The following is a 14084-nucleotide window of genomic DNA, read 5'->3' on the forward strand; positions in this document are numbered from 1 at the left end:
TCGTCACTCGGATTAGATCACTTTTCGTACTTATTAGTTGGATATTTGCATGATAAGATGCTATTTTGGCAGGGAATTGAGCTTATGGATCGGAGGCATGGTAGAAAGGCATTTGTAGTGGAGTGATGCAAAAAGGAGGCAAAAAGTGCAAGAATTTGAAGAAAATCAGAAAAATGGCAAACTGCCCAAGCTGTCAGCTTGGCCAAGCTGGACCCGACGGGAAAATGCATGAAGCCACTTGAGCACAATTACAAGACTGCTTCCTTTTGCAACACGTGTCCACCTCCGTCTAAGGCATGGGAAAATGGAAATATCTTTTGTTAAATGAGAGATATGTAAAAAAAAATACTTAACTTAGCTTGGAACCACTAGTACTTTATCACTCTTTAGTTTAGTTTTAGTTTATTCTCTCTCTAGGAAACTTTCTCTCTTCCTTAAGAAGAGAGATTTCAACTTCAAGGCTGCCAAGATCTTTAATTCACCATGGGTTGAAGTAGTAGTAATTTAGTAGTAGTGTTTGCTTTCTCTAGTTAGCTTGTTCTTAACTTTGTAGTACTTTTGCTCCTTTCTAAATCTTAGTTGTTGTTGTTGTTGGACTTGTTTTAAAGGCTCATTTAAAGTAGTAATTGCTCTTAGTGTTTATGTATTGAATGTGTTTTAAAGTTTAGTTCTTGTTTCATTTCCGGTTTAGCTTGTTGTTTAGTTCTAGTGTTGGTTAAGTTCTTGTTTAGTTAAAACCTTTTTCAAGCTTTTAAAATCAGTTTCTCTTCACCATGTTTAAGAGTTCTTGAAGCTTCTTTCTATCATGTTTAAGTGCTTTAATTTTCAGCTTTTCATTTGGTGTTTCCAATGCATGTTTAGGTAGTTTAATCGATGATTTTATGTTTCTCTTGCATTTTTAATTATGTAGCAGCCATCTACTCTCTTTCTTCTCCATATTTTCGTGCCTTTTAGTGTAGGATTAGTAGTTAAAATCAGCTTTTAGAAGTAAGTGAAAGAACCATTAGTTGTAATCTTTTATCCAATGGTTTTACACCTTGGGTAATAGGGTTTAGGAGACAACAAGTACATGCTTTCATTTCACTTTTGGCAGCCCTTTTAGCTTAGTTAATTTCTGCACTCAACCTCCATTTACATCTGATTTAGTTTAGCTTTTAGGATTCAATTAGTCTAGCCACTTTTAAGGGTCACAATCCTAGTTTCTAGACTTAGTTTAGTAGCTAACACTTAGTTTATTTTCCTTAGTCTTTTAACTTAGTTCCTTTTGCTTTCTGAACTTAGGATGCTCATGCAAGTTGCTGCTCTCTTTTCATTTCCGAAATGTTCTTATTTTCGCCACTGCTAAGTTGCCCAGTTTACCAACTTGCCCAGTCTGCGTTCCAGTTTAATTGCTTTCTTCTTATTGTATTTTATTTGCATGTTTAGTTCCCAATCTTAGCTTAAGTGTTATTATATTTCGTAGTTCAGTTCCCACCCCAATTTAAAGCGTGGCGGCATCGCCAAAACCCTTTCTAAGTGTTGAAATGCATAACGGATGCTACCGTTCCTCGTGGGTTCGACACCCTAACTTACCATATACTAATTAATAGTATTTTGGAAAGTGGGAACTTATAAATCTTGTTGAATAGGAAGGGACACGCGCCTACGACACGCGTGCAAAACCCCTTCCTCTCAAATGGCGCCGTTGCCGGGGAACGGTGTTGTTGTCTTGTTATGTATTCCTACACTTATTGTATATAGTTTTTTACTTGTTTTTTTTGTTGTTGTTTTTTCTCTTTTATTTTTAGGTTATGAGCAGGTCCTCTTCTCCAAGTTTGTTGTTCGATATTGGAGTTAAGTAGACACCGAAGAGGCTACGCAAGGAAGCTCGCTTGAGAGAACAAGTGGGTATTGGTTTCTCTGTCCTGGGCAGTTCATATAACTGCCAAGTTCAACATACTGCCCAGCTTGTCTAGTCAGAGAGTTTGGAGAAAACTGATGAGGAAATCAATTCAAGAGCCAATGACGAGAGTGGTGTGCCATTAAAGGGCAACATGGATCATTTCACAGATCCATACAATCTTGGATGGCATGATCATTCCAATTTTGTATGGACCGATCCGAATCAACAATATCAAGGTCCACCACCACAAGTAAATTACCAAGATTTCCATGGATCAGATGTTAATCATGTTTATTGGTCTCCCGATCCAAGTGGATTCCCTCCGTGTTTTCAGCCACAAGAACTTGGCCAATATCAATCAAATCATCCGCCAATGCCACCAAAGTGCTTAGAAGAAATGATGGAGGATCTAATCACATCCCAACAACTCATGCAAAACAATTTGCAAGCCAATTACAATGTGGTGCATGAGATGCATGATGAACAATATGAGCAAATGATTAGTCTTGATCATCTTACACGCCAACTGACACAATTGGCGACTTCCATCAATGATATGCGTGGGAATGGTGGAGGAATTCCGGCTCAAGTGCAACCACCAAGGATGGAGGCCCTTAATCAGATTACCTTTAGGTTCGAGAAAGAGTTGAAAGCTTCATTCAACAATAACTCAAACAACGGACCTAGGGAAACATTGGAACATGAGCCCAGATTGCCCAGTGTAGCACACTGCCCAAGTCAGAAGACTGCTTGGTTTGAAGATGAAGAGGATAGCGATGAGGAGATTGAAGATAATATCATCATTCAACCCGATGAGCCTACACCTATACCTTTGAGAACAGAGGCGACCATCATGAAGGGGTGCAACATATTGGAGCACGCAAAGTCTACCAGCAAGCTACCTAATTCAAGCGAACTGCTCAGTCTAAGGGCAGATGGGGAATCGGTACCGTTGGAAGTTCGGTCACCTAAATTGGAGTTCAAGCCGCCGGCCACCAATGTCAACCATGTCTCCGATATCATCAATAGTGAGCTGGGAAATGGCCAAAGTGAGAAGTTGATCAAAGAGTTGAAGGGTCCCAACTTTCTTGAAGCCGAGTTATTTCAAGATACGTATCCACTACCCTCCATTGAAGAAAAAGTTGAGCTTGAAGAACTTAGTGAATACAAGTTGTTCAACACTCAAGGGCTTAGTGATGAGGAGATAGAAGCTGAAATAATGACTTGGTGCAAGAAGAGGAGTTACACAAACCCACCCGAGAGATGTAAACTGCCTAATCTGCTGGAACTGCCCAGTCAGAAGGACCTGCCTAACACGAGGGAGAAAGAAGAGTTGCTACCATTGGAGATCCATCCACCTAAGTTGGAGTCAAATGCATTTCCTTCAAAGCTCAAATATTTGGAAGAAAAAAAGACCATTCTCATGATCATCAATAGTAGCTTTCACAGGAATAAAGAAAAAGAGCTAACCAAAGTTTTAAAGAGGCAAAAAGAGTTGATTGGTTGGACTTTGGCCGACGATATCGTGAGTATAAGTCCCAATGTTAGCATGGTTTACATGAGTTCAGAGAAGGGTTCCAAACTCTACAGGGATCCTAAGAGGAAGTTGAATGCTTCTACTTGGAAGGATTGGAATGCAAGATTCGATGATGCATTTCCAAAAGAACACTCGTGTGCTGCCCAGTTTGTTGAACTAGGCAGTCTGGATGCCATAGTGGATAAAGTAGCAGAAGCTGAAGGAGCCATCGAGCCAACACATGAGCCTGGATCGAAACCAATGGAGGCAGCTGCACCAGATCTAGCACCACCTGCCACATCAGCCCGTACCCCCCGCTTTGTGCGGGGGAGGTGATTTCTATCCAACTCTCTCTTTTATTTGTTGTATATATGTGTTATGTGTGTGATGTATGTGTTTGCTTTAAAGTTTTTGCTTTGTGGCCTTGCCGACCTTTGTGATTGTTATGTTTAGTAATTTTTCTCTAAACACTTGGTCAACTTGCTCTCGAGCAAGCAATGCCCAAGTGTGAGGAGGTGGGATTCTTGTGTGTCGTTCTTGATTTTCGAAGTTTTATGTGATTTGTTTCCTTTTCCAACATTTCAACCAAACTTGCTTGAGGGCAAGCAAGGTCTAAGTGTGAGGAGGAGGTTTGTTTTGTTGTTTGGTCATGTTGTATTGTGCCGTTTTTGTAAAGTGTCGTGTTTTATCTTTTTCCCAAGCCTTGATGCATGATTTGGTAATGATCCCCCTATTGAATCATAGCAAAAAATAATTATTTGTTGAATTGTAGTAAAAAAAATTGACTTGCTTTGTTTTGAAAAATTTACTTCAAGAACTTGTGGTTTTGATTGAATGAAGTTGAGTACGATGGAAATGTGAAGCACTACCACTTGCATAAAAACCCACAAATGGTAAGGTTCAAAGCCTAAAAGTAGAACACTTTCTACATGTGTTTCGAGCGTTGAATGACATTGCATTGCATGATAGTTGATATCGCTTGGTCACTATGGCATAGATAGAGGGCACTAGGAAAAGCCAAATTGAGCCTTATTCTTTGTGATTACATCAACCAAAAAAGAGCTACCCCTAGTTGCCACTTTGAAACCTTGAGCCTACATTTCTTTCTAAGTTAGGAAATGGTTTCCCTCTTGTGCAAAATAAATGTGCTTAGTTGCTCCTACATGATCACCACCTTTTAAGAAAGAGATAGTAGTTGTAAACATCCAAAAATCTGCTACCCCCACCAAAAAAAAAAGAAAGAAAACAGTGGCTACCAAAAAAAAAAAAGAAGAAACAGAAAACAGAAAAAGAAGGAAAAAGAGGAAGGAAACAAAACAAAGAGAAAATGGAAAGGAGAATGTGGGAAGGTAGATGGAAGCAGAAAAAGAAAAAGAAGAGGAAGAGGAAAAAAGAAAAATGAAAAAAGAAGAAGAAGGAAGTTAAATGCATCTCTAACTTTTGGTTTGATTGTGGGTGATTGTGTTTGGAGTTTCTAAGTATCCCTTTGGAGAATAAGCACAAGTTTTTGTTGTACTACACTCACTAGCTTAGGACCCCTAGGATCTAACCGACAATATTAAATGGTCCCAAGCCCCATTACATCCCGTAAAAGACCCTCTTGAGCTACATGTGATAAAGTGATATCTCCTTGGTTGCATTTTCATTATTATTATTGAGAGAATTGTCCTTACATTTTGAGAGGGTCAGGGAGTGAATCTTTTGCTTGTGATATGTGCTTAACTATCTTGATGATACCGACGGTTGGAACCACATTGTTCGATGAAGAAAATTATGTTTTAAAAAATTTATGTTTTGAAAATATGTTTTGAGCTTGATTCTTGGGGTATCATTACGCTTTTCGTACAACTTGCTTGGTATGTCTGTCGTGTGTATCTTGAGTAGTTGTGTGTGTTTGTGTCTTGAAAATGTCTTTGTGTTTTGTGTTTTTTTAATTTAGTGTGTGTGTTTAGAAAGTGGAGGGGAGTGACTTAAACTAGCAATTGAGTGAAAAGTCCAACCACATACTTGGGACAAGTATGATCCAAGTGTGAGGAGGTTTGATAGGCTAGTTTTCGTCACTCGGATTAGATCACTTTTCGTACTTATTAGTTGGATATTTGCATGATAAGATGCTATTTTGGCAGGGAATTGAGCTTATGGATCGGAGGCATGGTAGAAAGGCATTTGTAGTGGAGTGATGCAAAAAGGAGGCAAAAAGTGCAAGAATTTGAAGAAAATAGAAAAATGGCAAACTGCCCAAGCTGTCAGCTTGGCCAAGCTGGACCCGACGGGAAAATGCATGAAGCCACTTGAGCACAATTACAAGACTGCTTCCTTTTGCAACACGTGTCCACCTCCGTCTAAGGCATGGGAAAATGGAAATATCTTTTGTTAAATGAGAGATATGTAAAAAAAAATACTTAACTTAGCTTGGAACCACTAGTACTTTATCACTCTTTAGTTTAGTTTTAGTTTATTCTCTCTCTAGGAAACTTTCTCTCTTCCTTAAGAAGAGAGATTTCAACTTCAAGGCTGCCAAGATCTTTAATTCACCATGGGTTGAAGTAGTAGTAATTTAGTAGTAGTGTTTGCTTTCTCTAGTTAGCTTGTTCTTAACTTTGTAGTACTTTTGCTCCTTTCTAAATCTTAGTTGTTGTTGTTGTTGGACTTGTTTTAAAGGCTCATTTAAAGTAGTAATTGCTCTTAGTGTTTATGTATTGAATGTGTTTTAAAGTTTAGTTCTTGTTTCATTTCCGGTTTAGCTTGTTGTTTAGTTCTAGTGTTGGTTAAGTTCTTGTTTAGTTAAAACCTTTTTCAAGCTTTTAAAATCAGTTTCTCTTCACCATGTTTAAGAGTTCTTGAAGCTTCTTTCTATCATGTTTAAGTGCTTTAATTTTCAGCTTTTCATTTGGTGTTTCCAATGCATGTTTAGGTAGTTTAATCGATGATTTTATGTTTCTCTTGCATTTTTAATTATGTAGCAGCCATCTACTCTCTTTCTTCTCCATATTTTCGTGCCTTTTAGTGTAGGATTAGTAGTTAAAATCAGCTTTTAGAAGTAAGTGAAAGAACCATTAGTTGTAATCTTTTATCCAATGGTTTTACACCTTGGGTAATAGGGTTTAGGAGACAACAAGTACATGCTTTCATTTCACTTTTGGCAGCCCTTTTAGCTTAGTTAATTTCTGCACTCAACCTCCATTTACATCTGATTTAGTTTAGCTTTTAGGATTCAATTAGTCTAGCCACTTTTAAGGGTCACAATCCTAGTTTCTAGACTTAGTTTAGTAGCTAACACTTAGTTTATTTTCCTTAGTCTTTTAACTTAGTTCCTTTTGCTTTCTGAACTTAGGATGCTCATGCAAGTTGCTGCTCTCTTTTCATTTCCGAAATGTTCTTATTTTCGCCACTGCTAAGTTGCCCAGTTTACCAACTTGCCCAGTCTGCGTTCCAGTTTAATTGCTTTCTTCTTATTGTATTTTATTTGCATGTTTAGTTCCCAATCTTAGCTTAAGTGTTATTATATTTCGTAGTTCAGTTCCCACCCCAATTTAAAGCGTGGCGGCATCGCCAAAACCCTTTCTAAGTGTTGAAATGCATAACGGATGCTACCGTTCCTCGTGGGTTCGACACCCTAACTTACCATATACTAATTAATAGTATTTTGGAAAGTGAGAACTTATAAATCTTGTTGAATAGGAAGGGACACGCGCCTACGACACGCGTGCAAAATCCCGACCTCTCAAATGAAGGTCTTGGCAGCCTTGAAGTTGAAATCTCTCTTCTTAAGGAAGAGAGAAAAGGTTTCCTAGAGAGAGAGTAAACTAAAACTAAGCTAACTAAAGTGATAGATGGTATCTCTTGGTAGTTGGTCGGTCGTGGCGCCATGGCGCCACCATATCCCGCCATGGCGGTATTTTAGGCTAATTTTGACTTTTTTTGTGCTAATTTTGACTTTTTAATGGGCTTTTTACTTTTTAATTGAATTTTGCATAGGCCCAAAACTAAACCAGCCCACCCCAACAATTCTAACTCATTTAATATTTAATTAAAATGAAAAACTAAACCCTAATTCAATCAACGGCTACTCTAGAGGTGCCACGGTTCAAGAACCGGCGGTTATTGTTCGGAACTGAGTCGGAACTGAACCGCGAGGGTGTTTCGCGGTTACGGTTACGGTTCCAAAACAGCCAGTTTCGGTTTTAGTTCCTATTGGAACATGGTGTATAAGGCTTCGGGTGTTGGAAAGCCTAGGACATAAGTTCAAGTTGTCTTAGAGTTTCTAAGAAAAAGGAACCTATCATACCTAGAAAAGGGAAAGGGTAAAGGCTTGAGCTTGTAGATGAAGAATTGGAAGAGGAAGAATTTGAGGATAGTGTAAGTGGAGATCAAGAGGATGAAGCAATGGAGGATGAAGATGATATGGATGCCGATGATAGTGATGATGATGAACTAGAAGACTATGTTGAGCTTGATGATTGATGTCTATTGAGCTTATCATGGTTTTATGTTTTGTTGAACACTTGAACTAAAGACTTTAATTACTAGAATTTTATATAATTGCGTTCTATTTTATGCTTTATTACATATTTTTAGTTTTTAATGTTATATTTTTATTATTTTCTAATTTTTTGAATTATATATGAATATATAAATATTATTTTATATATTTAATTAATGACCGCCATATCCCGCCATACCGATACGCCATATCCCTGTGGCATTTTTCGGCGAACCGCCATGGACCGCCATACTGCTTTGACAACATTGTTATGAAGTCACTGAAATAACATCAATAGCCAAAGATATGATCTTTATGAACCAAAAATGTAAGTGAAATGAGTTAGTAGAATGTGAGGTCTATTATAAAAAATAGTAAAAATCAGAAGTGACAACGTTTTAGGGACTGATAAAAATAGAAATAAGTGACAAATTTTTGGATAGTTACAAACTTCGGGACTAATCTTTCATTATCACAATTGGAATAGCTGTGTTAAGTTAAGACTTAGGAATGGAGTGTGTAACAGCCCAATTATTCTATGTTAAAACTGTGGAGATTAAATATACGAAAAATGTAGTTGGGCCTCGTGAAAATCAAGCATTATTCCTAAAGGCTCATTGGACCACCTTTTACCAATGTTTTTAACACCAATACAAAAAGATTGAATTTTCATAGACAACTAATTTTAGATGAATATTAATATAGGAGTGCGTTATATTGTTAAATGCTAATTTTTAAATTATTAATTTATTAATGCAGTGTATTAAAAATATTAATATGATGATATTAAAATATTAATACATAATGTCAAACATAGTGTATTAAAATGCCAATAAAATTATGTGTTAACAATTTAAATACACTTCGTTAATGAGTTAGTAGAAATGACAACTTAAAAAAATTAGCAATCGAACACATCTCTATTAATGTAAGTATAATTATTTATAAAATCCTAGAGATATAAAATCCAAATTTTTAGGGAATATTAATCTTTCAAAGTTGATTATGTCTCCAACTAATGATTCCACTTTATAATAATAACAATAATAATTACTCCATAATTTTAGAGGGATTATTATTATTATTATTATTATTATTATTATTATTATTATTATTATTATTATCCATAATTTTAAAATGGAAAATTGTAATTAAAATCATAATTTTATTAGAATTTGAATCGCATAGGACAATTGAGAGAGGAAAATAAGGTTACGATCTAATTCGCTAAGATAATCGGAAATTAACAAAAATTTATGATTTTAATTGTGAATGAATATGCTTGATCAGTGCCATTGGCCTTTGTGTCCGGCTGCTTGCTGGGGCCGGCGCCCCTCGTGTTCCTCCTCATCACGTCCCGCTCTTCCTCGCTCGATGGCGTCTTCTCCACTCCTTAGCCATCTGCCTCCTCACCGCCTGCACTGTCGACAATGATCTCGGGCGCTGGGGTGGTTGTAGGGTTCGTAACACATAATCACTTGATCGCCTGAGCCTCGCAGAGCGGCAGAGGGGACAAGCCACCGCCGTATGAAGTCGTGTGAAATAGAAGAACAGACCAGACCCTGATCAGCAACCCACAACATACACTTAAAGGGGCGTGATTTCAACAGTAACTCCAACTTGAATCAAACTGAACATTGTCCCTTTGTTTCAGATTGATCATTGAAGAGCACGGGTCTTAGGCACGGCTAGAAATGAAATACAAAGTAACTAATAATTTTATTGTTGAACTAAAACACAATAGGTTTGAAATGAAGGGTGAAAGAAATTAAGTTGAGTTGAATAGAAGACCTTGATATACAGGGAGCAGATGAATTAAAGTTATTTGGAACTGATGAGATGCAGAGACAGATTAGTACTGCTGGTGAGACCCTCTTCTTGAATCTCATTCTTGAAGCTTTTAATTGTATCCTCATCACCACGAAAATATACAGTGAGTCGAAGGCTCTCATTACCAAACTCCTCTTGTTCCACTAATGTTCTCATTGCTGAAATGCTCAAAGATGCGCTGCAAAATCTCAGAACAATATATTGGAGCGTTGCTATTTCTCCTATGCCTGAAGGGAACTCATTCAATTTATACAAATCTTCTAAACGAAGTTCTTCGAGGACTGGAAAATGGGAGTTGTCAGCATTCCAACAAACTAAATCACCACAACCATAAATAATCAAGGTTTTCAAGTGACACAATTTTCCCTCAACAGGGTTCCAAACAGATCCAATGACTGAATTTCGAAACAATGAAAGCATTTGAAGATGGGGCAATGATCCGACCATCATTGTCAACTCATCCCAATCAACACCACAACCACTTAAACGCAGCGCCCAAAGAGAACTTGGGAAAATGAGGCTCGTAGCAAACTCACGCCACTTGGAATCACCATCAAACTCCAATGCTAGGTTTTGCAGTTGAAGAAAGCAGCCAAGATTGTGGGGACAGTAATACCAACTTACTTCATCACAATAGGATAAACGTAGTTCTCTCACATTGGGAATTCTCTTGCAAACTTCTTTACTAAGCCTGAAATTCTCCACTTTGAAAAGTGTGTATAGATTTCTCATAACCATGTGATTTGCTTTATCCACCGGAAGAGGATCAATGAGACAGATCAGGTCGACTTCAATCTGCCTAAGCTGTAGCATCTCCCAAATCCCATAAGGAGCAATCACTTTTGATTGATGCGGTACAATGATTGTTAGTATTTGCAGATTCCAAAGCAATGATATCGACGAGGGAAGATGATAAAAAACTGGGCGAGGGATATAAACAAGATTCACATATAGATACCGCAAGTTAACTTGCTGAAAAATAGATTCACGTATGGATGTCGTAACAACCTTACTCAATGATTGTTTATAAAGATTGTTTATACCGTAACGACCCCTTTTCCATATCATAGAACGGAGTGAAGCATCAGAGGTTATTGTTTCATGATTCACCTCTCCACTGATTACAATCTGACGCTCTCTAGTTATGGCGCCTGAAGTTTCAAACACTATTAAAAACTCCTCTTTCTTGGCAGTCTGTAGGCATAATTCTCTTATTAGATCATGTACTTTAAATGAAACTATGTTTTCCTTATAGTCAAACTCGTCCACTAATATAAGATTTCTTACACAAAGATCCCATAAAAAATATGCTGCAACCTCTTCCAAGCAGGTAGCGTTAGAATGTTGTATAAATCCTTCAGTGATCCAAAGTTTAAGAACATATTCAGCGAAAATGATTTCATCTTCTGGAAATGCTCCAAGGAGTAGGAAACACGGCTTTAGATAAGCAGGCAAGTATCTATAACTCAGAGATAATACATTCAAGCATTGCTCAACGTTCCCTGTAGAATACAAAATTGACTGCGCAACATTCTCCCAGTAGGCTAGAACCATTGGGGACTTCCTAAGATGGCCTCCAACAACTACAATAGCTAGGGGAAGTCCTTTGCACCGTGCAACTATCTTCCTTGCAGTCTCCTCCAACTCAGGAGGGCAACCTTGCTGCTTTCCAAATGCATTTTGACAAAATAGATGCCAACTATTGTCCTCGTCAAGAAAACGCATTACAACATGATAATAACCCAAGTGATTGGCTACATTCGCATGCCTAGTAGTCACAACAACTCGACTTCCATTGTTTGTATCTGGAAACAAGGATTTCACATTCATATCATCCCAATCTTCGAGGTTCCACATATCATCTAGAACAATCAAATACCTTAGCCCGAATAAACTCTTGTATAACCTTTCTCGCAGCTCAACAACTGTTCCACTAGTGGATCGTCTCATACAAGACAAGAGTTGTGCCAAAATTTTGTGAATGCTATACTCTTGAGATATTGATGCCCAAAGGCAATCATCAAAGTGTTGCACGATATATGGATGTTTAAATGCATTTAAGGAAAGAGTAGTCTTACCGATTCCCCCCATGCCTTGGATGGGGATGACTCGCCGACTCAAGGGACCTCTGACGAGCAGATGCAGAAGTTGAAGTAAGATATCATCAAATCCGACCATGGAAGAGGTGAGAAGAGGCGTTGACTTTGTGGATGATGATGAATTTGTGGATGGCTCCAACAATCCACTTTGCGAACTCACGATTAATGCCTTTCTTCTCATGTAATCCAATCCTTGGGTTGCTTTGTGCAGATCCAGCAGGAAACGAGATGATCGCGTCTTTCCACGACGGATCTGATCCACCATATGTGCTTCTAACACATCTGCTGCTACTTGAGCTGCTCCCGCGATTCGCATCTCTAATTCTTCTGCTCTGTCTCTTCTGACTCCATGAGAGTTGTCGTAGCTTATCATGAAATTGATCAGGAAACAGACACTCTCCCAAAGAGGTCCAATCTGTTCTTCCTCAAAGGGAAATGTAGGGTTGGGGTGATTGTCTATAAGGCGTATATTATTTTGAAGAGAAACTAGAGCTGCGAAAGCTGCTGCCATCGATGGATCTCTGATTTCTGGGTTTTTTTTAGAGAAGACCAAGAATCAGAAGCTTGTTTATTTGATGAGATTATAAAATATGGCTTAGTAAATAAAGGGGCTCATAATTGTCAACTAAGAAAGTAATTATTTTATTAAGAAAATAGTATATTTATTATATACTCCTTACAAAATATTATATTTATTATATACTCGACTTTATGAATTTTATTTCCTGTTTCTATCATTGAAACATTGAGTACTGGAGTATAAAGTTAGAGGAAAGCCTGAAAAGAGTATGTAAACACCATTCTGAATCAGAGGAAAAATAATAAAGTTGGGCCTCATAAGAGTCCATCATTGTTTTTAAAGGGTCATTGCACCAGTGTTTTTCAAGCCCAACAGTGTTCGTTGCAAATTGCAAGTCTATCTAACTATAGGGAGTAGAAATATCAGAGTATAAAGTTGTGGACGACAAAAAATTCAGATAACTTTGATCATAAGAGCATTCCCAATGATGCCGGCTAAAAGTCGGCGTTTTTTCACCGTCTATCGCCGAGTTATCGCCGACCAATGGGAGAGGTCGGCGATAATTCGGCGATTTTTCCTCCCGTTTTATCGCCAACCGGCGAAAAATCGCCGGATTATCGCCGACCACTGTGGGTGATAATTTGGCGATAAATATATTTTTTGTTTTTTTTTTTTATTTCCCCCCTATAAATACACACCTTCTCTTCATTCTCTCCCCATACTCATCCCTTTTCTCTCTTCATTCTCTCCTCATCCTCATCCCTTTTCTCTCTTCATTCTCTCCTCATCCTCATCCCTTTTCTCTCTTCATTTATTTTCTCTCTCTCCATCTATATTTAATGAATTCTGAACTTTTTCCATTCCTGTACTATTTTTTTTTATTAATTGTCGTCGTTGTAATGTTTACCCGTGTTTAATACAACGAACTTTATTACTATTATTTGTTTTGTCTTATAAATTAAATTAGCTAGCTTTATTATATACAAAAATAAAACAATTAAATTAGTGATGATGTAAAAATGAAATGTTGAGTTAGTGAGAAATAAGGGAGAAATCATTGAAGCAGTTGGCTAAAAACTGGGGATAAATTATGGTGCTGATGTGGCGCTAATGTGGCAGGAGTTAGGGAGAAATAAGGGAGGTTTTAGGGAAACTGTTGGGAATGCTCTAAGAATCGATTAAATACTCCCTCCGTTTCATAAAAATATTTTTTCTTTGTAGATCGCTCCCCGAAAGGCCTCAAACTGATTAGACAGAATTTATATACACCTTCCAAGTTACCTCAGATTTCCGAGGTGAGATTAACTTATAGTCAACAAAAATCAATAAAATAAGATTAATTCCTTTAGTTCAACTAATTATTATATCGACATTATAGGTTTGCCAAATTCATAAAAAAGGTACCATTTTGGCCTACCCGAACCGGCACTCGATGTATCCTGTACCTTAACAATATCCCACGCTTTTCTGATATTCAGTAGGACAGCCACGCATGAAATACAGTCTGACTAGAATTAATTCTTTGTCGTTTTAAGTTATTTTGGCCTTCGCATTTCTTAATTAGTTATACTAGTATCGTATTTAATTTTAATATGTATTACATTTTACTAGTTGAATTATGTTAATTTTATTATAAATTTATACTCCCTCCGCCCCTTACATTACAAACATAAGAATACATTCAAACTAAGAGAGAATCACAATCGCTTGATCGCCGGAGCTTTACAGAGGGGGCAGAAGTTCTCGCCGCAGAC

General features: G+C 37.6%; 1 protein-coding gene across 2 annotated transcripts; it reads right to left on the minus strand.

Moving 5' to 3' along the window:
• Positions 1-9026: 9026 nt before the first annotated feature.
• Positions 9027-12321, minus strand: LOC125195460 (late blight resistance protein R1-A-like). Of its 2 annotated transcripts, none has more exons than XM_089057481.1 (2): positions 9673-12321; positions 9027-9443 (listed from the first exon to the last, which is right to left on the minus strand). In XM_089057481.1, the coding sequence occupies exon 1, from the start codon at positions 12319-12321 to the stop codon at positions 9703-9705; it is 2619 nt and encodes an 872-aa protein (XP_088913607.1). In that variant the 3' UTR covers positions 9027-9443; positions 9673-9702. The 2 variants fall into 2 exon arrangements, with proteins under 2 accessions (XP_088913607.1, XP_088913605.1); XM_089057479.1 differs by having other exon boundaries at positions 9027-9569.
• Between the last annotated feature and the right edge of the window lie 1763 nt (positions 12322-14084).

This window comes from Salvia hispanica, chromosome 4, assembly GCF_029641045.1.
Source record: "Salvia hispanica isolate PSC_SH4W2 chromosome 4, Shi_PSC_v1, whole genome shotgun sequence".
Taxonomy (NCBI): Eukaryota; Viridiplantae; Streptophyta; class Magnoliopsida; order Lamiales; family Lamiaceae; genus Salvia; species Salvia hispanica.